The following is a 27,274-nucleotide window of genomic DNA, read 5'->3' as shown; positions in this document are numbered from 1 at the left end:
AAAAACTTAGAATATCACACCGTTACAGTAAGTCAAAGCAATTATTCAATAGACTGGTTTCCAACCTGCAGGTATTGGCTCCGTATGAAGCCTGATAAGAGTTTTTAATGGAGCTTTTGTATTTACTTTAAGATGTCTTAAGATCTGGCTAATGTTCATTTATTTATGGGGTCACAGTCGAGCAATACTTAGTCCAAATATTTTGGTACAATAATTCATCAGACTCTGGAACAGAAATTTAAAAATAAATGTCTGTAAACTAACATTAAGGTTAAGGGCACACTGAGTGGTCTTGATTTGTTCGTCATTATATTTTGTCATTTTATTAAGTACATGCTTTTCACTTCAGTCTGCAGTTACTATTGCATGACTTTAAATGTTCCTGCAATAGAAAGAACATGCTGGTCATGGTGACGGATTACCTGGTGAACTGGTGAGTGGTGCGCAGACAGTAGAGGGCGCTCTAATCTGCTGCAATGGATAGGGTTGAACTGAGGAGAGTCTCGCCTTGTTGATGAAAAAGTGCTGCGTCGTTGGGGGCAGTTTTACTTTTGATAGCCATTAATGCTGCAGAAGCAGATGATTTACAAACGATCTGTTCTTGGCAAGAGGATTATAGATTTTATAGATTATAAATTGGCATTAATAAACTAAATCTTGCAGTATTTTAAGCATCTTCTCCTCTAATGAAAAGAAAACTAGATTAATACAGAAAAAAATCCACTTGCACGCTGAAAATTCAAGTAAAATACACTGTGAGGCATTCACAACCAACGTCCCATGTCTACTGTTAATCTAATGTACAGTATTATCACATTATCATAACCAAATCACGTCAGTCACCAGCAATTAGTCTTGGCCACAGAAATGTCGTCTACCTGCAGGGCGGGTTTGTAAAAGGTTTGCTGAAAAGTCGTATTTAAATTGACTGAAGTGACAAAAAACTTTGTCTTTTGTGCCAAATATGGACTGAAATTAAATTCAACACAGGTCCTCATTTTAAACAACAGCCGTGCTCATTATAATATCTTTAGGGCTGCGTTTAATTAAAGTCGACCCCTTGCTTTGTTTGCTCTCTGTAATGCGGTTTGTCTAAATGAAGCTCTATAGAAACCCAGTATAATTCAAGTTTTTTGGGGAGGAGGAAGAGGGTGAAGAGGAGGAGGAGGAGGAGGAGGAGGAGGAGGGTTGGTGGGGGTTATAATACTATTGTCCGCCCCTTAATCTGGTTGGCTCAGAGACTGCCCGCAGGCCAATTTGTAAGTGGTTTGCGTAGCTGCCAATCAAAGCAGACATCCTCTCCTCAGGCTGTGGCCACGAAACATCTCAGTTGCTGTGTGGAGAGATTTGACGGAGGGATCCTCCTGTGCATGGACCGTCGCTGCGCTGCAATCCGCCGCCTGCCTGCTCTCTCTCTCTCACTCACACACACACATACACACACACATACACACGCACACACACGCATGTAATGCCTCGGTGAAATCTGGACGTAGACGGTGGAGAAAACACGCATGTGAATATTTTATTTTTGCATGTCAGGAGAGGAGGAACTAGTCGCCGGGTCCGCGGCTGTTTGTCTTTTCTTATCGCTTCCCCCCCCATGTTACTCTAATTAATCGGAGGCATGCGGAATCGCACCAGGATTAGGAATTGCTTCCCAATAGTGTGCCTGCTGTTGACGTTATGGACCGAGGTAAGAAGGCTGTTAATTTTGATCAAATTTTTTTAAATTCTGCTCCACATAAATAAATTAAATGTTTTAAATTTACCAATGTCAAAAGTTGGTGGGCGTGGGCAGACGTATTTTGCTCTCCGGCACTGCATATTCGCATCACATTAATCGATAATTGAATTACGTAGCCGTCAGTTGTGGAGCATGTGATCATGTTACCATGACAAGATTGAAGTCTGAGGAATTGACACAGGCTTACTCTCCATTTTGGTTACAATGCTGATCCCTGCATGTTTATTTCTTTTATTTTTTGGAGGGGGGAGAATTAGGCCTGAGCCAAACAAGTTGTAAGTTGCATTGAATCAATTGGCTGCTGCAGCAGTTAATTTGCTCCCATAACCTGGGGGGGAAAAACCCCAGGCTTCAAAGTGTAGGCTGTTCACGTGCTCCATTCATGATACAACAAATTATATTTGCATATCCATCCCGTCTATATAAACCTAATATTGTTTTTTAATTGAGTCATGCACTGTTTAGCCACTTGTCCATCTTTACGCATCAATTGAAGTCGCCTAAATCACACTGCAGCCTGTTTATAAGGGCCTATATATAATTTTGGCATTTTTTTTTAAACATGTTTTTTGTAGGTGTCCCAGTCAACCGGCTATTTCGAGCTGCAGCTGATCTCCGTAGAGAATGTAAACGGCGAGTTGGCGGACGGGGAGTGCTGCGACGGCTCCAGGAGCTCCCAGGACCTGCGCTGCACTCGAGACGAGTGCGACACTTATTTCAAAGTGTGCCTGAAGGAGTTCCAGGTGGAGGTCGCCACCAACGGCCAGTGCACGTTTGGAGCTGGATCTACGCAAGTTCTCGGTGGAAATATGTTTTCTTTTACGACCACAAAGAATAACCAAAATAAAATCGACAATGCTGGCAAGATTTCGATCCCCTTCCAGTTTGCGTGGCCGGTGAGTGTGATTTCTTGCTCCACTTGAGTCTACATGAGTGTTTCCTGACCCCCTTCCTCATTGGAAACAGCATAGTGCAGAACCTCCTTTAAAATATGGGCAATTTAATATTCACTTCTTGATGCATGTGTACACAAACCAGGGGGAACATGTCATACATCCATTAATGAATGGTGAGGAGCCACTCTCCCATTCTGCGTGCATCAAGTACACTACAGCAGCACTGATTTGGATTAAAGTTCACCATTTCAAAATAAGAATCCTAAGATTTCATCTGGCATTGTCTTGTTTTGTCTGACCAACAGTCCAGAAATATAAAATTTATCATACAGCTATTAAATGTGACAAATTCTGGTTGGAGAACCTAGAACCAGTTTGTATTTTTGCTTGAAAAATGATCAGTCATTAGCAAAATAGTGCAGGTGCATTTTCTTTTGAGGGACTAGTCATTTAATTGACTGATTGATTGCAACTTTGTTCCTGTGCAGAAAACTCTAGAGCTCCACAGTGGAAGGCTTGACAGAAAGAACCTTTTAGTAAAGTTGCAATTTTATCCAAACAAACTGCGTCTTAATGGATCACACTGGTGCCAGATTTACCACAAGTCCTTAATGGTTTGATTAAGGTCTTGAGTCACCTTTGCCAAGAAGATAGACTCTTTAAAATGGGGCTTCCTAGCAGCATCCTGTCCTTATGAGAATTGACACACATCACGGCTAAACGATCGCGTGCTTCCCAAGGATCCGATTGCAGCTACAGTGGTTCGCAGTGTCATCTGGGTCATCTTTTAAAGTTGCCCTGATATATGAGGGCTGGCTTTGTTCCAGTCTGCCAGCTTGCACCTGCCAGGGCCATGATAGGGTAATTAGACTGGGGGAAACGCTTTGATATGTAGACCCTGGAGGGGGAACTCTGTTACTTCTCGTATAGAGGAACGCTTATGGCAAACCTGTTCACTTCTTGACCTGGCTGATTTGGTTTACTTGGGCTTTTAGGACTGGTCTACATTTCTTGCTACTGCCAGTTTTGTTGGATGACTGTGAGAGAGAGCGGGCAGAGCACAGATAAAAGTTGATTTAACATGGAAATAAGTTGTTTATGGTTTGAATTTCTACAGAAATGGAAACAATTTTTGAAAAGACTCTTAGGGCAAAATTAAACAGCCAAATTTTCACAGGAGTGTAGTCTGACATACCAACAATGGCACGTGCTGTATGTGCAGGCACAGCCTCGTCGTTGGATGGATGCTCCAATTAATTCTCTATTATAATGATGAATGAGTGACATTATTCTGCGAGTGTGAAATATGTGTTCAGCTGAAGTGAACGACGCCTCGGGGCAGCAGTTCGGTGTGCGCTGGTGGCTGGTTTCTGACACCTCTCTTCCTCCCCCTGAGCAGCCCACAGTTTCCTCTCCTGCTGTGGGTGCCAGGTGGCCCCCGGTGGCCCGTCCAGGGCAATTAAGCTCGTCTGACTGCAGATGAGTGATAGCTGATGGATTAGGCATGTGAGTAAGGTGTGCAGGCAGGAAAAATATGCTAAGTAGTTGTACTGTAGCACAGAACACACTAGTAGTTGTTTGTTTGAGAGGGATGTAGTTATGATAACATTCGGTTTTGGTTGTTAAAGAAATTAAATGAAACTTTTGTAAAGCCTCGGACAGAGTGATGTAATTAGTAATGTTTTTAAGATATTGTTACATGTTCTTTTTCAGATTTAGAATGAAGTGGTGAAGTTGTAGCAAGACAAAGGAGCTGGGCTATAATATGAATTGGAGGCTGTACTGACCTGGACACAGGCAATTATTTAATGCATGTAGAAGTAGAACTGAAACGATTAGTCAATTAATGTGAAGCTGGAATGATTAGCTGATGGACAGAGTATATAATTTGCAAACCTGATGACAGATGAACTGATTTTGGAGTCATTTTTGAGTAGTCCCAGCTTTTTAGTTGTCAGGGTTTTTGAACATTATTGGTCGAACGAAACACGACATCATGTCAGGCTTTAGGAAATTTTGACTGTGAGATATTGAAATTGATTAATCAATTCATTTGAGCCATTTGTGTAAGAAAATGTTGTCATCTTCTGTGACAGTAAACTGAATATCTATTGGCATTTGATCATAGGTCAGACAATTTATAAACCAAACGATTAATTGATTTATCTAAGATAATCGGAACAGGATTAGTAGCCTTATTTAAAGGAAAACCTTGAGCTGCTTTATTGTAAATTAAACGGTAAAAATGTTTGACGAAATTTGATAAACCTTGAGTTGCATAATTGGTACGTCCTGATCATCAAAAGCTCTCTGTGTTAGTACCGTGAGCTACTGAAATCAAGGACATATGTTTTTGTAGTCGTCTGTGCTGAAGGCATCACTTTTGATTCAGGTTTTGTCTTTGTTGAATTTAATGATTTTCAGGGCGTCTCGCAGCTGTGTGTTGCTTCAGTCAATTAACAACTGCCTTTGCTAACGTTTTCAAGCTTCAGGTGCGATTTCACACTGTAAAGGCCATATATTTAATGAGGGAGGCTTTTGTTTAGACCATCAGGTGGGGAGGTGGTTAGGGGCAGCATTTACCAACCGAGCAAACCAATTTTCTGCGGCCCACCCTTTTTTAATATTTTTGAAGTGTATATAAAACATCACACATCTAACATCCACCATCACTTTCTGTATGAGGCACTGTGAGTCTCTTATTTGAAGCGCTGACTGACACCTCGAGGCAGAGGTGAAGAGGGCTATTCTGGTGTGTTGTCTTTCTGTTAAGTGGCGCAGGCTGATAACGGTGCACTATTCCAGTGCCAGATGTCACAACAAGCCTGCGGGGTCACTGGCTGTGGCGTTGTCGCTTTTCTCACTGAAGAAACAAAGATGCAGTGTACTATTGGCTGTGTCATCTGGCCAACTGCCCATTTTAAGCCCCATGAAAACCAGTGAGGGCTGGGCTCTTCTGTCATCCCCAACCCAGCATCTGAAACAAAATGAAAATGAAAGTCGTGTAGGAATTATTCAGACATTCTTTTGTATCTATTAACATGTGTTATGTCTTTGGGAATAGGAAAAAAGCTGCGTTTGCTGCCTTTTTCTGATCTGGGCAAATGAATGTGCAACACAGTCATGTCCTGAGACAAACAATGTACTTGTATCATTCTCCTGAAAAAGATGACATAATTATGGCATGTATGGCATCTTGGCTGTGCAAGTGTGTACAAGTTAGTCAGGTTGGGCAGTGAAGAGATATTTCATTTCAGTCAAAAGTCAGACTTATTTTCAGTAATTCTTCCAGCATCAGTGCAGTTCATATTGAACCGTTTCAACAAAGGGGGACACAGTGATTTTCAAATTGATCTTGAAATCCTGAGTTATGAAAATACGTTTTTTGATGTGTTTTTTAATTTTGTAAATTGGCACTTAAACCAATTCTCAAAGAGGCGCTTTTCATCTCCTTGTTCAGTGCAGGGCAGTCAGCCTGTAACAATGAGTGTCGTCCATGCATTTCTGGGAATGGGTGCTGCTTCTGTGAGGAGACAGGCATCATTGCCTCTTGGTCCAGTTATTATCACACCAGTGTGATGCAGTCACTAATGGCCGATTTTACTCAGATTGCATGATGCTAATCCATTCTTTGGAAATCTTCCAGGCTTAGTCTTGCCAGCATACCAGCAAAGAGACTGACTACTGATGCTGCTGCCACCTCTGAGCTCAGCCTACTCTGTTTTTCTCTACAGCTCTGAATTTACAGTAAATGTTCTCTGCTGCTGCTTCATTCTCCTTATGGGTTTTTAGTCTATTATTAAGTTGTCATTGATATTGTAATCCAAACCTTTGAAGCTGAGAGGTTTTGTTTAGCAGTAAAAATGCAACGTAACAGTGTTTTTAAACCCCAATAAGAGAGACTCAGGAGGCGGCTGTTTTATGGGGATTAAACAATTTACCTAATTGAGTCTTTAGATTGTACTGATGAAAGAAACAGACTTTTGGATAACAACAGTTAAGTATTCTGCATTATCAGTAATCTTTTTTTTTTCCCCTTTGTTCTTTTGTTTACCCTCTTTGAAACTGTGCCTAGGTTTTTGGGAAATTAATCTTATTTAGTTTCTTTCAGAGAGTAATGTGAAAAAGATTAATAGCACAGTTATTCAGTATGTTGGGTATAGAGCTGGAGCTGCGACGTTGTTAGCCTATCTTAGCATAAACAGGAAGAAATGGCTAGCCTGGCTATCGCTAGCATAACTAAGAGTCTACAGCTACATGCTAGCAACTCTCTGAGGCTGTAGCCTACTTAGGCACTGCTGCACTTTTATCTAAATGCTAACATCACCCTGCTAACGTGCTAACAAAGTCAGTGCTAACATTACAATGTTTAGTACCTATATGTTAGCATTATATATAATGTTTACTGTGTTCTGTCTTAGTTTAGCATTTCAGCATGCTAACATTTGTTTACTAGCTCTGCACGCGTAAGTACAGCTGATGCTGATGGGAATGTCTCTACCTACTTGTGGTATTTGACTTTTAAGTTGCTAAATGCTCCACTGCTTCACCAGCTAAGTAATTGTCTATCTGCCCTTTTGGTGGTCGTAGTGTACAGTAAGTTGTTGGAGCCTTTTGGCCAGAAGCAGCTACCTGCTATGGTTATTATGACAATACTAATTATAGATGCTTTAAGAAAGAAGCTTTCAGATTAAAGTTATCAGATCGTGTCATTACTGGAGCATGTGGACATGTATGGTATGCCTGGACGTCAAATATTAACGGCAGACCTGCAGTCAGCTGACCAAGTTAAGACCTCGTTTGGTCGATTTGATTGAGTTTCCATTTTGTTGGCCTATGCTGTATGTGCACTTCAGGAGAGAGAGGGCGGAGAGAGACACGTCTCACTTCCATTTGATCACTAATGAAATTGCCGGTGGAATTTCTCTGCCTCTCTCTCGCCCTCCCTGCCCCCCAGCTACATCAGCCGGACGTCCGTTTGATGTGAGCCTGCCTGTAACTGTATCTGCTCTCAACTTGGATATCTGTCAGGCGTCCGTTCTCAATCGGCTAGTAAATTGATGCATGTAGTTAGCCAGACCTGTAGATGATCTGCAACAGACACCAACCACATCAAGAAGGTTAATTGTTGCTTAGCTTTTGAGCAGTTGATTTTGAATTAGAATTTAAAACGCGCTGCCTCTGGAGTTTATCGAGGATCAAGGGATAAAGTGTCTGCACCAATTTGGTTTGTGTGGTCTGCAACTCAAACTCAAACACGCAGTCAGTCTCACAAGGCTGATCACCTCAAAAGTTAAAGCAACACGTTAATCTGCACAGACCTGCTGAAAATTGTTTTTCCTGGAACAACTATTTGAATGGTTTTGGCTCGCACCACTGGCCACGTGTACATTAGATACACACAGTGTTGCTATCATAACTTTTTTTGTACTGCTGTCAAGCTCTGATGTGCATGTCTTTTCTTTTGTTATTAAATCAAGGAAAAGCTTTATTAAGTTTGTCTCTCTAATTCAAGTCTGACCTCTCACTTTCACTTGTCATTATTTAATGCTTTCTTACTCCATTGTGTCACTTTGTACATTATTGCTCAGTAGCATCTTGAATGACGTTGATTGTTCAGCATCCAACCATGACTGGACTGTATGGCTGGATGTTCATTAGCGGTTCAGTATGCTCAAAATGAACTTGTTTTGTACTACATATTGTCTGACCACGTCTGAAGGCAAAAGTGTTTATAGCTGCCACATTTGGAGGCGAATCAGGAAGCCAGCAGTCATCGTCTCTTCCTTAATGTATCACACTTCCTCCCTGATACCTCAGTCTCACCGCAATGAATCACATAGTGTCACACTTTCTGACACGCAGTCCTCAACACATTGTTGTGTTTGACTCTATTGTACACACAAAATGACATAAGTATTTGTGTGAAGAATGATGAGACAGCGAGAGAGGGAAGTTAAAATCCAAGTTTCAGAAGGTCATAAAGACTTGACAGATGCATTCTCCAAATTGCAAAGTCAGGAATGTATAGGGGGTATGGGGTGTCAGACGCTGTTTGATAATCAAACACTTTCACTGACCCCTTTACTCCAAACCCTTTATCAAAGAGGGAAGCTCAGTGACTGATTTATGATGTCTAATTCTAAATAGTTATCTGCGTTGAAAGGATAAGTCGCTTGGGACAAAATGTTCTGAAGAAGTTCTCATTGGCCTGTGTATAGATCTCCATGGACAGATATTTGAATGCGTAAAATTCCAGTGCAACCAAAATTTGTGCTGGACGAGTAGCTGAAAATGTTCACCAGTGTCACCATCACTGCCAAGTCCAGAGCTCATATGCTCATATGCTCATATTGACACTGAAAAAAAATCTGTGAACATTGACAAAAGGCTACCTACAGTATGTTTTTCTTTCAATCTCCTTTTTTTGTAGGTGTATATAGCCTTTGGGATTTTACTGAATTTTGGAAATTTTCACAAATGCATATCAAGTCAGCTCTCTTCATTTCTTTTCCAGTGTTGTTTCTGGTTATTTTCCATGCTAACGCTTGCAGTTCATGCTGATGAGAAAACAAGATCCAAGCTGCAAGTGAGGGGGAGAAAATCGGGATGGAGACACTGACAGATAAAGTGTAGTGGTTATTATTGGAGAGAAGTAGGACAGAGGCTTTAGCAGTGGCTCATTCAGACACTTAGGGTTAGACTCTATCCTGTGCATGTACTGTATGTCTTCCCCCTTCCCTCCCTCTCCTCTCGCCTTTGTAGTTAAAGCAGTAGCTATATTTTGGATGCACACACACACACAAACAAAAAATCGCAGAACCAAAGGCTAACAGAGGCTGCTATGGTTAGACACACCTGATACGGAGCATGTCAGAGCTGTTGCTAGGAGACGGCCACATAGGCCTCCAGTAAACAATTATCTCTCCTCTCTGTGGCTCCCTCCCCCCATCCTTACTCTTCTGGTCCCAGGGCTGCTGCGTGGAAAGCTACTCACGCGGGTCTCACCTGTGATTCAGCTCAGCTTTGCATTGATTATGCAATTAGCCAGTCAGGCTGAACTCCCAAGATGAAATTTTTTTTCTTTTCTTTTTCTTTCCGAAGAGCTCCCTTTTTCTTGAAGTGGCACTTAGGGTCTGATATTTGTATTGCAAGGCTTCAATTGGACATGCACAAGGATGTAAGTGCACGCCTTGTCTTTTTATGCGCTGCAAAGAAGGTTTGCTGTGTAGTAAAATCTAAAAATATCCTGATATATGCATCAGACAACAAGGTAGCATCCCTCTCTCCAGGGGGTGCCAGCTTGGAGAAGAATTTTATCGGCCGTGAGTCCCTTTTTTGATATGAAAGCTGTTTATATGTTTAATGTGGAAATTCTTATTGTTACAGTATTAAAGTACATAATACTGGTTCTTAGAGTTGAGGGTTTGGAAGGACAGTAAGGGAGGCCATTCTGCAGTCTGAGTAGAGGTCTCCATGCCCACAATAGACTGGTCAATATCCAACACGGAAGCTGGCAAGTAATGTACTCAGTAGTTATTGATGCATCTGGAGGAGAAAAGGCTACCCTGGAAATGTCACGAGGTTCTAGTGTTTTCTGCTTTTTCCTATCGCCATCATGCACACAGTAGATGCAGCCCAGTTTGAAGGAGCAAGACCTGCCTTATAGCCAGTTTTGATGTTTTGAGTTTTTTTTTTTTTTTTTTTTTTTTTTTTTTTTTTTTTTTTTTTTTTTTTTTTTTACTGCCCCACTTAAGCAAAATGTGAGAGGGATCCTGCAACTAGTGCATCAGTTACCTGTGGTCACTTATCAGTCATAGTGACGTTAAAGCCTCTTCACGAACTAGATGATTCCAACATCTGTTCCACTCGTTTGTGGCAGTAACAGAACAGCATGAAATCTGTCTGAATTTTCTCTGAATCATTCTTTAATAGATAATCCATATTATTACATTATTTTGAAGGGGGTTTACATTTAATCTCTTAAATTATATTTTTAAATATTTATCATACATCAGGCATAAAACACCTCTTCTAATCATTGCGAGTACTTGTGATAGCTCGATGTCTTAAAATAACCTTTTTATTGCGTGCTGCCTTATAGAAATTATTTATAGTCTGGCACAGTTGATGACATTTTGGCTTCTGATCTCTCAACAAACACTTATGGACTTTCTGATTTACACACATGGAGTATGGCTTCTAACGACCAGACTGAGAACATTGATAATGTTTTTTTTTTGCATAAGCATCAATGTCATTCCAGCTCATTTGGATCTTTCTGTGTTTAATCAAAGAAGAAGAAGAAGAAGTAGTAGTAGTAGTAGTAGTAGTAGTAGTAGTAGTAGTAGTAGTAGTAGTAGTAGTAGTAGTAGTAGTAGTAAGATGCCCCTGATGCCCTTCCCCTTCAGACACTGCACATTTTTGTCTTGCGTACCGTTGCCAGAGTTCACAAGTCTGACAGATGTCTGTGTTGTTGCTTCGCTCATTAACAAAGATGCAGTGTAGCGTTGACTGTGTTATCTGGACAGCTGCCCTGTGGAAACCCGTGTAGACTGAACTCTGTCATTGCCATCTGACTCGGACTACATTCTTAATATTAAATGGATCTGTGTTATGGTGTCGGGAAGGAGGCAACAGGGATTTCCTAGGAGAACACTTTGTTTTCTTCACTCTGTGATTTCACATCAGGCACAGCGTGTACAAGCGGGACAGAACAGCTTTTAGGCAGCGTCGTTCTTTAGCGGCTGTTTTCTTACTCGTCGCCTCAGGGAGGTGATTTTTGTTTTGTGATATGTTTTAGTTTGAGCAGTAATTTGTTTTTTGTAATTTTTTTGGTGGGGTCAGTGGGTCAACGAATCAGCTATTCAAATCAGTACTTGCTTGGAGCAGTTTCTGTGTTCATGAATATTCAGCCTGGTGTATTCAGAGTTTTCCAGTGACTTTTCCGCTAATTTTGGGCATATTTCTGTCTGGGCCAAAATGCACCAGTTTCCCTCTGGTACTGTCCTCCTTACCTAGTTAACTCATAGAGCTGTTAGTCCAAACTGCATCTCTGAGTTCATTTAAATCAACAGTTTTACAATTAGATGTGTTGCAGAATCTGGCTTTCTTAATCGATTATTAGCTGTCAGCTAGCCTGTCTGCCATGACGGTCAATGTGACTGAAAGGTAGTGATGACAGTGCTTGTGGGAAAACATCACGTGTCAGACTTGGCCTGCTGTCCAATTTGTACTCCAAACCAACAGGGGGCAGCATATTACCAAAAGGTTGGTGTCCACCGCTGCCGTAAGGAACGAGGAAATATGCTCTATGGTCCTTCCTCCCCATTCGCCTGTTCACAGTTACTACTTGTTCACTCTCTCCTGACTGAAGTTAAAGTGGATGCTAAAGTGACTCACTGTCACCTCTTGAGGTCAAAAGTAGTATTACAAGACAGGACTGGACCGGGGCTAGCTGGTTAGCATGCTAAATGCGTATTGCCCCTTTGAATAGAGCTATGATGACATCCTTCATGTGTATGCTACCAACAAGCAAAAATGAAGTGGATGAGATGCATCCTGTAGCCACTGTATGCTCACTATTCTTCTTCAGGTTGGTGCCTCACTGCAAACCACAGAGGAAGCAAACCACTGCACAGTGAGGAGCCTGCCATCGACCAAGTGGCTTCATTTTTGAATATTTAGACCGACATTTACATTTGTTATGGGTGTCATGGAGACCATGGTCTGAGTTGGGCGTAGTTTGCCGGTTGGTGTAAGTAGCTCTTGGCACATTTTCATAGGTGCAGTTTACTCATTGAGTTTCCTGTATTAACAGGATTGTGAGGACCTTGGGTAAAGATGCAGCGAGGTACGCAGTTAGCAACTCGGTTGTCCCACCGTTCCACTATCAGAGCGGCTGGCAGCTTTTCACTATTGCATGATAAATGTGCAGCGTGTTCAAATGAACTTTACTGACTCTTTAGCTCTAGTATTTAAGATGTTGTAGACTGCCGCTGATTGTCCTTCGTGGTACTGTATACTCAGCTGACAGCAGTCAGGCCAACAACATGAAGACCAAGTTAGTCGGCAACGTACTCCTGCTTTTACACATAATGAGGAAAACAACCTGAATCTGCCCGTGATGTTGATCATTAGAAGACTTAGTACTGTGTTTTGAAGAGGACGGCATGTCTTGTCTGTTATAGCAAGAACAGTGAGCGTGTTATGATGTTGCAGGCATCCCTGTGGGTGCAGTCATGAGCACGTTAAAGACACCTGGTTGGGTTGCCTCTCCTGAGTCTGAACTCAGGCTCCACCATGTGTTTATCTCTGCAGTATCTGAGCTCCTTTATTTTTGTCTTGCCAGAGTCAAGTATGTTGGGAATATTTTGGCATGAATTTTTTTTGAGCATCGCATGCCTTTTTATTATATAGTTGACAATAGAGGGATAACAGGAAATGACACGGAGAAAGATGCGCAACAGAGGTCCCCGGATTCAAACTGGGGACATTGTAGCATTGTGTTGTGTGCCTTAAACCTCAACACCAGTGCATATTTAAGTGTAAAACTTGTTGAGTTTGGACTGGGAGGATGAGGTTAACATCCTCTTTGTGACAGTGAATGGGAATTGTAGTTTTTAAGAAGCAAAATGTTTTCTCATTTATGGAAGAAATTATTCAGCTGTAGCCTCAAACAAGCTGCAGCCTGAAATAAAGGAAGTTTTTCTCTAAATTTAGGTTGAAGCTGGCACCTACATCTCAGGTATAACTACACGTGTTGTTTAGATGTTTGTAGTTGTGAGGCGTGTGTCTCTTCACTGTCTGTGCATCGATTTCATCTGTTTAAATACACTGTGCGTGCTGTGTTGCTGTGGCCCATTGCGTCCCCTGCGTCCCCTGCCTCTTGTTAAATGAATGGTGTGCAGGTGCTGGAGGCTCCTTGTGGGGGTAATTAAAGCATGTCATTACATGGGCAGTTAAATTGTCACTGTACTGTTGAACCTGTTTGAAATGATAATGGGGGCTCAGCTAGAGGCGGTGCCGTATTGCTCTCCAGTCGGGCGCCCTATTGCTTCGGATCAGGAATTAGCCTGTTAATGTTTCTGAAGCATGTCTATTGCCCTCGGACTTCTTAAGGCAAATTAACACCTGAGGAAGTCATTGACAAATATCTGAGAGACCGCGAGAACTGAGGTTTAACCCGACCTTTTTAAGTTGTTTGTCACATTCTTCTTGGGTCACATAACGATGAAGATATGACCTGAGTGTAAAAGATATTGTCGCACATTTTTATTGTGTCTGCCGGCCTCGGCTAGTATTCTCAGGTAAAATGCTTTAAATAAATGCTTTTCATTTAACCTTGTTTAGTCATGCAAGAAACTGAGCTCAGTTTAATGTTTGGTTTGTAACCACCATGCGGCTTCAGTTTGTGTTTGATGTCTACTCTGACAACATCTGAGTGTTGCATGTGAAGTCATTTAGTTTTTTCTATGCAAATGTGCATGTGTTGGTGTTTGTTTTACGTGTTGCATAGTCTTGGATCATGCTGGTTAATTAGCACCAGGAGGGGGAGGGGTTTGTTGAATTGGAAGTGCATGGGTAATGACCCTGTTGGCATAGTAGCAGCATGCTCAATGGGCCGTGTGTGTGTGTGTGTGTGTGTGTCTGTGCGCGCACAGCCGGTACACACCAGCCAGCCAAATGCCTTGCCTTCAGTGCGACATCTCTTGGCACACGACTCTGGCAAGCAGCTTGTGTGCAGCCCTCACTCCCTCTCTCCCCAGCAGAGATATGACTGTCTGTAACCTGCCTCCACAGCCACACATGTAGCTGGAGTAGTGTAAATGAATATTGTCTTGTGACGCCTCGAGTCACAGGTCAGTGGTGCTTAACTTGTCTGCAGAGGTTCATTAACACGGTGAAGACCACTGCTGTAATTGGGATGCGTGTGTTTAGTTTGGTGCATTCCCGTGAGGCACTGTTCTCGGTGTTTGTTTGGGGGAAGAGTCGGGCGCGCTGGCTGGATGCAGGCTTCTCTCGCTGTAGAGCTGAAATGAATAGTTTGTTAAATTGTGTTGTCAATTTACATTAATCAACAATTTTGATTGTCAAGCAAAAATGCCAAATATTCACTGGTTCAGCTTCTCAGATGTGAGGATTCAATGCTTTTTTTTTTTTGGTTTCATTTATTTAAATTATTAATAATTATTATAAGGAACTATTTGGATATGAAATAGTTCCTGCAATTGTCATAAATTGCCATAAATGAACTGTTTACAGCTCCTCAAATGTGATTATTTGCTGCTTTTCCTATTATTCTATGATATCAAACTGAATGTATTTTAGACTGTTGGTTGAACAAAACAGGACACTTTAATATGTCAGCTTGGGCTTTGGGAAATTATGATGACCTTTGTCTCATATTGCAAAGAAAATGATTAGAAAATAATGGGCAGATTGATTGATAACAGGTATAACTGTTAGTTCTAACCCTAAGAAATGTCACTGGCATGGGGATGTTAAAGATGTTAACAAGACAGCTTCCTTTTTTCAGCATCTATCGCACGGTCCTGGATGGTTGGATGGGACTTTTTTTTTTCACTGATTATGAGGTGAAACTTAAGTTTGAGCTTAATGATCCATTATTATATAAGAATAAGTATCTTTTATGTCTTAAAAACCCAAAATACAAATCTAAAACTGCTCCTGTTGCAGGGTTTGGCATTACTGGTTGAAATGTTGGGTCAGATAAGGGGTTAGACTGAATAGGATAAAAACTGAATGTCATTACACATATTGATAGTTTGATTCTTCTTACAAAAGATTGTTGAGCTCCGGTTTTGTCTACCTGGAATCCAAAGTTCAGCAATGGCCAGCACGGATGTCAGAAAGGGTCCAAACCCATCCAACTTCTCCTACCCTGTCTGCCAACATCATCACCACATTTGCAAGGATTTTGCCACTGGAGGTCTTTGATCTTCGCCTCTGAACAGATTGAGGAGCTGGACCAAGAGAGATTTATGTTGAAGTCCAATCCCCGTGAAGCTTGTTCAGTTCACCTCTACTTTTTCTACTCTTTAGTCTCAACTGGAAGAAGTTGCTCCCTCAGCCCCCCCAGACCCCTCCCAGCTTCTCTCCCATTGGAAACCTCTGTGCTCCTTTGTGCTCTTTGAGTCTGTTTAGGCTTTGTGACGTTCAGCCTGTTCGTGGTCCCATGCATTAATGACCCTCAGTATCATTAGGAGTTAATGATACCAAATTATTTCACTTCCACTTAGTCTTAACGACTAATTTGAATAAAATATGCTAGTGGGCATTTCAGAGTTGATTAACTAATTAATTTTATGGGACTATCTTTCATTCTATCATCCCTCACACTGAGACAGCTATTATCCATTAATCCCCATTAAGAGTGATAGAGTGCGGCTGTTATTCATCCATATTTTTTCCAGTAATTTTTAAGCCCAGTGTCTGGAGAAGGCGGATGCTTTTGTGCCCGGTGGCCCTTCCTCTTCAGCAGAGACGGCACACAGCGTGATGCCCTCGCTGGAATAGCGTAGACTCAGCCCTAGTAAAACCAAAAGCTGGGATTGACATCACAGATTAATGAAGATTACATGCAGTGATTACTGGCCACGGGATGAATCGTGATGACCTCATGTCCCATCAGAAGGCAATAAATCAGGAGATGTCAGTGGAGATCCCTGTGGAGGAGCTGGGAACAGGGAGGTGGACATTCGGGTCACCTCTCAGTGACGTGGGAAACGAATAGCTCAAGGTTACTCACAGTGTTTTCAAAGGGAGAACTCATCAGTGAGTTTAAGAGTTTATTGTATGAAAGGCATCAAAAAAACAGCGACGAGGAATAATTCCCAAAGCTCAGTCCACATTTGGGATCCGACTTTGCCCCAAGAGGCAGAAATAAGTCAATCAAACCTGAATTCGTCAATGCAGATGCACCCTTCCATTGATGGTGAATTGTTGCCAGGTCTGGGATCTGGCATGGGATTACACACCAGGCCTGGATCTCACATTCTTTGGTATTCTTCGAATGCAAACGCGCACATCGCCCCACATGCAGAGGGCTGACCCCTCTTTTGAAAAAGAAGCGTGCAGATCCCATGCTTAGTGACCCCAGCCTTGCCCTGGCTTCCACTTCCCACTGCCACCTCTCCCCGTTTTTTTTCCCCCCGTCGCTTTTCATTTCAATGGCCACCTTCCGCTCACTCATCCACCCCTCATCTGGCGTGGGAACCTACACCTGTGGCTCTCCCCAGACATTACCATCACCATCTCTTCCTCTGCCCTCACAGGATTGGCCCTTTTTTGTGATGCCTGAATCGACTTTACCTGGATTCAATAAAAGAGCTGTTTGGCATATTTTTGTGCCATGTGATGCAAAAATGGCACTTACATCATTTCAAGCAGACACAAATTCACTGAGTGCATGAAACATAAACATCCTTTTTTTTCTTTTCTCCACCGCGCCCCCCCTTCTTGACTTGAAAACTAGGATTTCTCTTGGTAAATCCTCTAATCCATTAGGGGAAGGGCCAGGTTGGGTTTTTGGAGATTTGACTGACGGAGGATTCTTCGTAGTCTCTGAAGTATCTCGCATTGTCAAATGTTGTTGACGTGTGTGTTTTGAGCTGAGACAAAGGGCAGGTTAATAAAGTTATCTATTTGTATTATAGGTAGGACTGGTATGAGAAACACCGTCTGCTTTTGTTTTGTTTTTGTTTTTTTTGTTTTTTTTACTTCTGCCATGTAACTGTCCTGCCCAGGCTCGGTAGCACACATGCTGACGCTAATTGTGCTCGTGCTGACTCTGTCTCTTCATGGACAATGGTTTTGATTGGGATTGGGGGTGAGTTACGGTGTTGGGACAAGGGTCTTTGTTCAGTAGCCTTTCCCCCCCCCTTCCCTCCCCCCAATCCTCCCCTTTATCCCCCCCCTTGCCCGTCCATCTATCTTGTTCCAACCATTTGGGCAGCTGTCATTTAATCCAGCTAATCACAGACTGGGATGGTCTGTGGGAAACCAGACTAGTCCGTGGCTTTGCTCGAGCCCAACACACAATGACTCAGGGGACTATTTAACCAAACATTTACAACATGTAGGCATGCGAGCACGCCCGGCTTCTGGGTGAACCCAAAAGGTGCAGGTCACAATACGGCCAACTGTTCTGTCTTTGGCCTTTTGATGAGATTTTGTTGCGACGCTTGCGTAGTCTCACGATCTCGCCATACAGACGGGCATCATCCTAAGATCAAGATCTCCAGTCATTAATGCGTGCGCTGCCACTCGTCGTTCCTCTTGTACGCATTGGCACACACACACACACACACACCCACCCACCCACATGCTCAGACTGGGCCAGCCAGCCCACCCCTTTGTGGTGGGGGGAGGGGGGAAGGGGACGGGTGGAAAGGTCAGAAGCCGAGCTACATATCGTGGGATGATCCACGTTCATGTCAAATAATCCATCTTTGAGGCCGCATCTGTTGTGCGTCTGCGGTCGGACGGGGATGGCAGAGCTTCCGGCACCAGCAGCAAGAGCATCGCCCCGTACATGGCCTTCCTCCGCCTAAACCCCCACACACACACACACACACACACACACACACACACACACTCTTCTCTACCTTACCCCTCTTCTCTAACTTCAGGTTTCTCCTCTCAACCCCCTCCTCTACCCCAGTCATAGTTTTGGCCGCTCATGTCTCGCCAGCAGCTACAGTCTCATACAGCTGTACCACCCGTTGTCCAAACTCTGACCCAAGCCCTTTAGCTCACCCCTATCCCGTCATCTTCCATCCCCTTCTCTTGTCACCCGTGGTCTTCCACAATAACACTCCCCTCCCCTTCCTCCCGCCGCCACCCACAGCCAGACAAGCCTACTTAATCCTGCAGCCCAGCAGCAACCAGCCTACCAGCTTGTTGGTCCCCCAGATCAACAACACAGACACACACACATTTTCCAATCCCCCCGTCATTTCCCTCTCCCACTTCATTCAAGCGACCGCAAACTCCCTCAAATACTTGCCTAATTTTTTTTTTTTTTTTTTTTTTCCTCCATCCTCCCAGACCAACATCCTATCAATGACTTTACAGTGGAGGTCACAGCAGTCACACTGTGGCTACTACAACTGTCACTGGTGGTGACGTAATGAATGCTATTTAGGTCAGCTGGTTGCCTAGCAGTGTGCAGCACACCAGCTAGATTACTCCTGTGATGCTGGTTAGTTTGGTTAGTTTGTGTGTGTGTGTGTGTGTGTGTGTGTGTGTGTGTGTGTGTGTGTGTGTGTGTTTTCTCAGACCAGGTACGGCTGTGCAAAAAACTCAGATTAAAGAAAGTGCCAATTAAATTTGAACATATATTAACAAAATATAATTTTGTTGTGTTCAAATACTTTGTTATATTACAACATAAATAAGAATTGTTGCTATTAATTGATTAGTCCATTCAGAGAATTAACTGGCAGTGATTTTTTTTATCATTTTCAGTCATTTATTTTATTTTTTTTTGGCAAAAACATGTCACTGATTCCAGCTTCTGAAAAGTGACTACTTGATACGTTATGTCCTATATGAGAATTCAATGTATTCAATTGAAAATTGTGTGGAACAAAAAAAAGCAGCAAGTCCTCACATCTGACTGGAAACAGCAAATCTTCAGCAGTTTTATTTGATTAAAAAGTACAAATAGAAAATCAACCTTGTTGTTGGTTAATTTCCTAATCAATTCATCACAAGGTAATGCACATTCATCGAGGCGCTGCTTCTGTTGTTCTGGTCGACAGCAAAGCATAACTTGGTGTGAAACCAGATAATCCCCTTAGCCACTGATTTACCTCGCTGTCTGACGAGCAAGGACAAAGCCAGACAGAGTTCATGTCACACAGCTAATGTTGGCAGAGCAGAGTGACCTTCTTAATGGGCATCGTATCTGCTGAGGCTTCATCCGTCCTTTCTTAACATTTCTTGTTTTGCTTAGTACATTAGTTTTTAATTGGAGGAAATTGATTTATATTAGAAGAGACTTAGGAAGAAAATCCAAGTGGGTTTCAGTGGTGGTCCTTCAGAAAACAGAAGGTCTAGTTTGTCTGTCTGGGTCTCAGTAAGAACCAGGACAGAATAGTATCTTGTCAGGTAACAACCGCCCTGTTAATGCGTCAGGTTTACACAGTTGCTAACATTGAAATGAGAGATTTTTGGGGACATTTGCAGTTGCTCAGTTCTTGTAGAGAGTTGGATGCGAAGATCGATACCAAGTTGTAGTTATGTCACTGTGAGCTCACCTGCACATAGCCTCCAGCAAAACCAACATTTTTTGTTTGTTTTTTACCTTTGGATAGAACCAGGTCGTTCCAGTCTTAAGCTAAGCTAAGCTAACTACCATTGGCAAGAAAGCAAACAAGCATATTTTATAAAATGTTGACTCAAGTGACAACCACCATGTGCCTGTGAGTGTTTATTTTAACCTTGGTTGCCCTTCATTGATTTTTAGAACCAGGCCAGATATCTTCCAGTACCGTGATTGTTCTGGCGTCCGCCTGGTTAATTGTGTTAATGATGAAGTATTTTCCATGTTGCAGCTAAATGTCGTGTTTACTGACACTGACGTTTTGCTGCAGAACAGACTATCTTAAAGCGATGGTAGTGCTTAACACACTATCTCAAAGCGACTATCTGTGCGTATCTGTGCCGGTCCAGTTGAACCCCATGATGCGAGCGTACACACACACGCAGGTCACCTTGCATCCTTTCCTCTCCACATCTCTGTCCTGCAGCTTCTCTCGGCGTCCTCGTCCTTAAAGCGCCTCTTTCTCTCTTATCGCTGAGCGATTGGGTTTCATCAGCAGCGCAACTCAAGCTCACTTTCCGGGTAACGGGGCCAAGTTACGAGACTCAGTAGTAGCAATGCAATCGATTTTTGCATCATCTCTCGTGTGTGTGTGTGTCTGCTGATGTTTGTAGTAGCGTTGCCTCACCTGTCTTGTTTCAAACACAGACATCAGTTTTGCCAAGATGAATCAGAATTTTGTAGTCTTTATGAAAAACTAGAGAAATCTTAAATACATTTCTACATTCGAAGGATTCCTTTGTCTTTTTGTTTGAATGGTGCCGTTTCTGTTTGATGTAGTTCGCACGGGAAATACCAATTTATTGTGGAAATGCTAGAATGTAAGTTGCTAGTTACAGTGCTCACTGTACGATTGTTGTAGTGTGGTGCATCCTGCCCACCATATATTCACACCATATGCAACTTGAGATCGTCGATGCCTAAACAGGGGGATTGTTGTGGGGGGGGGGATTCATGCAGCCCTGCACTGCAGCAGCGTATTGACATTTGTTGGTTCCCACCACCTACTACATGGCTATGTATTGTGACAGACGCTGCAGACCACAGCCACATGAATGTGGACAGCAGCATTGGGACGTGTTTACTCTTCAGCGTCCAACATGTGAACCTGAGTGAAAAAGACGTGATGACTTACTGTTTGTTTTTTTTCTGTCTGTCTGTCTTTGCTTTTTCCAGCGGACGTACACGTTGATTGTAGAGGCCTGGGACTGGGACAACGCCACACGCAGCAGTAAGTCTAAACTTCACACATATATCTCAGTGCTGTGACTTGCATCCGATCAGCCCGTAATCATGAACAAATAAGCTTATAGGATTTCTGCAGAAAGAATGTAAAGAAATTTAAATTCATATTATTATGAGGAATTTCTTTCTAAAGAAACATTAAATCATGATTAATTCTGGATCATGAGCATATGGGCCCTTCTGATCAGATCTTTTCTTGTTTCTTAATATTTTCTATCATAAATTGAAACTTGATCTAATTTCTGCGTTAACACAGTGTAGGTAGCAGGTTGAAAATATGTTGTAGAGTATGCCGTATCCTATATAGAATGCAAGCCTCGGTTCCTCTTAGCTACGATGGCTGCGGCGCTCAGCACTGACCAGCTGTATCCTGTTTTCCTTTGCTTATGTCCGCTGGGTGGACTCCTGTACAACCTCTCTTTTCCCGTCTGAGCAGTAGCTGAGTCTGGGAGGAAGAGGACTCATTGAGGACTAAAATATATGTGTGTGTGTGTGTGTGTGTGTGTGTGTGTGTGTGTGTGTGTGTGTGTGTGCGCGTTTGTAGCTTTGATCTGCGGGGACGGTGGCATTTTTCATGAGTCTCAAATACCTCTCTGTGCATGCAAGCATGAGCGTGGATGTGTTAGTACGCCATTCCATACTGTCTGTCCCTCTGCAATCCAAACTTGTGTCGTTATTTATATGAGGTCATTACATCCTGTTTTGTCCATAACATCAAACGCATTTCCACTCGCGCGTTCAGACAATGGAGAAGAAATAGATTTTGACATCATAGCTCTTTTGATTAGACTGTTGTGTAGTCTCCTGTTTCTCCAGTAATTGTGCACATTTACAGTAATTAGTTCTGATGTTTCTGGTTGATATACTGTTGTTCCTCCAGTTGATTTCCTGCCAGCGAGAAGCACTTTAGTCTCGGCCAAATGGCTGTAAAGAAAAGCAATAGATGTTTTCTGGGTGTAAGGATGCAAGACATAAGAAACACATTTTCAGCTCTTCCAAATGGACTCGTTTTCATTGAGTTAAGAGCAAAGCTTTTTCGGAGTGATGCCAAACTGCTGGAATTTGATTAAACTGACCTTTTGAAGCAAGTTTGTTGTGTTCTGTGTTGCGTGGTTTTAAAAAGAAGCAGAATTGAGCCTGCTGTTAGGCCACAGGCATCAGCTGACTTCAACCTTAACGTCACGGGTTCAAGAAACTCAAAGGTCTGGAACAAATGCTCCTTTCAACCTCTGTGGAGGATGATGACCGGGGGAATCCGCTCGTACAGGCAAACATTATGAGAGGTCACAGTGAGCTACAGCAGTGATAGTAAACCGTTGCCCAGCAGGTGTGTGTGTGTGTTGGGCAGGTCGCGCTCGTTACGTTAATTCTTATTTGATGCGTCAGGACACACAAATGTTTTATTAGTAGAAATCGGGGCTGGGTTTTACCAGTTAAGATTCAGGAGGCAGACACCCACCCACCCACCAACCCCTTTCTCCTCTCCCCCATTTTTCTCCTGTCAGTGGAGGCAGGCGGCCGCCCGCCCCGAGTCTGGTTCTGTTGGTTTCTTCCCTTTTTAAAAGGGGGTTTTCCTTCCCCCTGTCACCAAGTGCTTGCTCACTGTGGTAATACAAATGAAATTGTATTGAATCAGTTTCAGAACTCCGGTTTATACCTATTCTAGGTCCAACACAAAGTTGGACCAACACTGGATCAGCTCATAGCTCATGCCTTTGCAAAGGTGAAGACGATTGAGAAGCTTAAATTCTAAATTTTCCCCTTTGCTGTTGTCTGTGGAGCTGTGAGTTGTGGCATTTTATCCTTCCCCTCAGTCACATTGTCAACAGACATGGTGTTTTTGTTTCATAGATAAGTCGACGTGTGTTTAGTTCACCATCCAGTGCCACTGAAAGCTGGAGCTCCACCAATTTCTGTCAGTTAAACTCAGACGAAACAGAATCCCGCAGGTTGAGATCCTGCTGCATCTGGATGTTTTAAACGTGTACGTGTGCTTTTTGATTCATGGATGTGTCGGTGTCTGTTGCAGTCTGATGGACTGAAGTGCAGGACTGAAGGTGGAGGCAGACAGGTACTTCTTCAGGCTGCTTCATGCCCTTCCAGGCAGCCATGCTGGTAATGCACAGCGATCTGTTAAGTGTTATAGATACAGCTTGTTTTAACAAATAAGTTTACTGGATTTGAATGGTCAGTTTTGCATTTTGATCCTGCCTCTTTTATCTCTCTGACCATCTCTGATTTTTTTTGTTTAACTTGGTTAACGAGGAAGAATAACTGATTGAAATAAATGCACAAAGAGAGATACTAAGTGAAATAAAATGTTGAAATACATGACTGTGTGTATCTGGAAGACACAGGAGCTTGTTCTGGGACCTGAGTCAGCACCGGCCTCGTGCCTTGTCCTACGTAAGAGCCGACCAGTGTTTCTGGTCTGTCAGTGAGATTCCTCACCTCCAGCGTCATGTCCTCCGGTGTGTCTCTGTTCCCTTCCCCCTGTGTCCTCAGGAAAGGCAGCCGGCTGTTTTCCTTGTGTTTATCGAGCAGGAAGTGGAGTGGACTCGGTGGCCGGGCTCAGTGTTTAGACACCGAGGTAGCAGAGCTCGGCTTGGGCCCGGAGCCCATTGTTCTCTATCTGGCAACTGCCGGGGGTTATTTCTGTTATTGTTGCTTAATTCTGTCTGACATTGTGTCAGTCCCCAGCAGAGGAAGGTGTGTGTGTGTGTGTGTGTGTGAGTGGGTGTTTGTGTGTGTGTTTGTGTGTGTGTGTTCGTGCTTGCTCACTTAAAAATGTCTATGGTGCATTGCAGTCCAAAGCCATGGAGAAAAGGAAATCACAGACCCCCTATTTCCACAGAGATTGTTTGCCAGCTTTGATCCTACTGTGATAAAGATTGCTTTCTTTCTGTGAGCTGGCGCTGCGGCGAGCCCCACAGAGGCAAACAGTGTTTAATGCAAGTGTTGGCGTGCGAGAGGCTAAATGGTAGCATCCTCCCGACATGACGGTGCACGCACAGAGAGCTCAGGGGCGCTGGTAATGTGTGCCATCACCAGAAAATTGATCAATTTGCAGACAATGAATTTCAATTGCATACTTAAAATTCAGCTGGTACTTTCCACACACACACACACACACACACACACACACACATACACACATACACACAAAGTGATATCAAAGCGTCTGTCTGCTGAATAACAATGCACTGCTTTTTCTTGTGAGAGAGTGACTTTACAGCAGAGTAAAGGAGATTTCACAGTGTCAGTGTTTCAGATAAGTCCTTTTTATCACCCGACTTAATGCCGCGGCTGCTGGAGCTCTTCTGAGCTGTGTGGCCAAACAGCCGCTGTGTGGACCGAGTGCGTATAGCTAAATAATAACTTGGAGCGTCATGTTCTTGAACAGATTGTTTGTTTGTTTAGCCAAGGAGATAATCCATCCAGATCCTGATTTATCTCATGTTCAGATCAATTAAATTGGTAATTTGGACACTGGAAGTTAACACTCATCTACTACACCTACACTAACATCCATCTGGTGAACACACGTTCATCATTCACTCTCTCGTAGCTCTGTTTTTGGTCTCCACCGGCTCCTGAGGGAAATATCTGCCTCTTTAGCTGCTAAATGCGCCGTTACGTTCTCCAGCTGCTCTGTAACCATGTCTGTCTGCTGTTTGGTGCTGAACGGACAGTGTTCAGTGGGATTTAGAGTGACTTGGCAGAAAACAGCCAAGGCAGCCAGCTGGTCGCGTGGTTAAATGTCTCGGTAGATGTCATCATTACCAGCCATGACAGCATGGTGGGTAATGTTTTCACCTTGTGTGTCTGTGTGTGTGTGTGTGTAGACACCAACTGTAGCAGGAACTACCCCAGAGGCAGGTACTCAGTGTTTATGTCTGTGGACAGATGTTATCCATGCAATAGCATCACAGCTGGAAGATAGTCACAAAACTTCACAGTTGTGTAGTTGAGATCAAAATTAAGATGGGTGTCCTTCAAACAATGAGCACTGATGCAAGATGGTCTTTAGTTTGTTGTTGCTGTTTTTCTCTTTTCATTCTTGGATTAAAAAACTATGGTGAAAGCAAATGTTGATTAGTAAGAAACCTGTGTCAGTGTATCTTGTTTATCCAGCAGTATTTCCAGTTGTCACTGCAGGAAACCCACCAGTGCTCCAGAAGTCCAACCAGAAATCCGTATCTGAGCAGAACGTTTTTTTTTAACCAAGCCACTCATATCCCATGAAAGAATTAGACTGTAGATTTTCACAGAATTCAGACTGAACAAAAAGCACTTTTGAGGATATATATCTGCTTTCAGTGATCCTGCAACAGCAAAATGCATTGAAGTCCAGGTGCAAATAAACGTCAGTGTATTCAAGACAGTTTTATTTATACAGACCAATATCACAAATATTCCTCAAGAGACTTTACGATCTGTACAGCATACGACACACTCTGTCCTTTGACCCTCAGTTAGGCTGAGCAAGAAGAAACCGAGGAGAGAGGTGAATAGTCTCGTTTAAACTTCATGGTACGCAGGCTTAGTTTCTCCGTAACTGTATTCATACTGGTCTTTTTATTCTTCAGTGGTCTTCAGTGTGCAGCTGTCAGTGGGGAGGAGACACCAAAATATTCACAGCTTGACACACAACTGACTCGTCTCATGTCGTCTTTGTTTCAGATAAGGAGGAGCTGCTGATCGAACGCAGCATTCGCACCGGCATGCTCAACCCCGGCGACCCCTGGCAAAAAATCCTGCACGACGGGCCGGTGGCTCGCCTCATGTACCGTATCCGGGTGCGCTGTGATGAAAACTACTACGGCAACAAGTGCAATAAGCTGTGTGTTCCTCGAGACGACTACTTCGGGCACTATCGCTGTGACCCCTCGGGGGCTCAGGTGTGCCTAGATGGCTGGATGGGCCCAGACTGCAGGATAGGTGAGTCTGCCAGCTTCGTCATGGGCAAATCTCCGAGTCGTGGTACCTGCAGTAATGTTAGAGTAGTAGTTCATAAAGACAGTTTCATGTTTATCTTCAGTCTGCCGTCCATTAATTGAGAAAATAACCTGCAGATCAATCACCTTACGTACGAGCGGTGTGGCCCACTGATGGTCCGTTCATGGGACGTCATTTTCAACACGTTCTGGTTTGGTATCGAATAATATTTGAAATCACTGCTACGTATCTGACTTCACAGCTGTCATCTGCTCGGGCTTCCCTAAGTGCAGCGTGTTTTTGGTGCACACAACAACAAAAAAAGTTTGAGAGCGTCTGAGTGCTGCATTGTGGGACGGCTCGAGGAATTCAGAGGAAATAAGATTGACGTCAAATTGCGTGATGAACCTTTATCATTAGCTGTCCTGTGATTATCCAGGAAAGGAAAAGATTCCAGTGTTGCTTCTGGCTCTTTCAGAGCTGTATAAGTTTCTCGTCACCTTCAGCTCTGGGAACTGACGGTCATTTATATATATTTGTTTGACATTTTAAATGCTAGAAGATTATGCAATCGATTTAGAAATATAATCGGTAGATTATCTAATTAAAATGATCATTAGGTGCAGCTCTATTTATAAATCTGCAGTGTGCAAAGGGATCAGATCATTAGCTGTAATTATAAAGCTATGTGATTAAAAGCTTGTATGTAAATTAACTTGAGCCTTAGTCATTGTCCAAGTCCCATTAAAAAGCATGGTGGAGGTGGAAACACAGCCTGCCGATGTTAACATGCAGTAGCGTCGGGGGTCGGGGGCGCTTTTGGGTGGTGTTAGAGAGAGTGGGGGGCCTCCATAAATCACCCAACTGACCTTAGAAGACGAAGGGTGAAAAGAGGAGGGGGAGCGCACAGGGGCAGGGTTGCTTTTTAAGAGGGAGCGGGGGGGGGGGGGGGGGGGGTCAGTGTTGTACATGCAGGCTATAAAGTTGTACCCCCCCACCCCCTCCCTCCTCCCAACCCTGTTCAGGGTGCCATGAATTCTCACGTCTTGTTGCACTTGTTAGAAAAGATGGCAAACAAACAAGCCCCCCCCCCCCCCC

The 27,274-nt window shown here is 43.2% G+C and overlaps 1 protein-coding gene across 2 annotated transcripts in view; it reads left to right on the top strand.

Annotated features, from left to right (window-relative positions):
* The first annotated feature begins 1,329 nt into the window (after positions 1-1,329).
* The window catches only part of jag2b (jagged canonical Notch ligand 2b), a 47,337-nt gene continuing 21,392 nt past the window's right edge, over positions 1,330-27,274 (top strand). For both annotated transcript variants that reach the window (XM_023415153.2, XM_023415152.2), the window contains exons 1-4: positions 1,330-1,696; positions 2,323-2,643; positions 21,170-21,224; positions 25,922-26,179. In XM_023415153.2, coding sequence (XP_023270921.1) covers positions 1,628-1,696; positions 2,323-2,643; positions 21,170-21,224; positions 25,922-26,179 — 703 coding nt within the window. In that variant the 5' untranslated portion in view covers positions 1,330-1,627. The remainder of the gene's footprint in view (positions 1,697-2,322; positions 2,644-21,169; positions 21,225-25,921; positions 26,180-27,274) is intronic.

The sequence above is a fragment of the Seriola lalandi genome, unplaced genomic scaffold (assembly GCF_002814215.2).
Source record: "Seriola lalandi dorsalis isolate HSWRI2012SDOR001 ecotype SW California unplaced genomic scaffold, Sedor1 jcf7180002054544, whole genome shotgun sequence".
Lineage (NCBI taxonomy): Eukaryota > Metazoa > Chordata > Actinopteri > Carangiformes > Carangidae > Seriola > Seriola lalandi.
The sequence above is the reverse complement of the archived record's forward strand: the minus strand, read 5'-3'. Positions and strand labels throughout refer to the sequence as shown.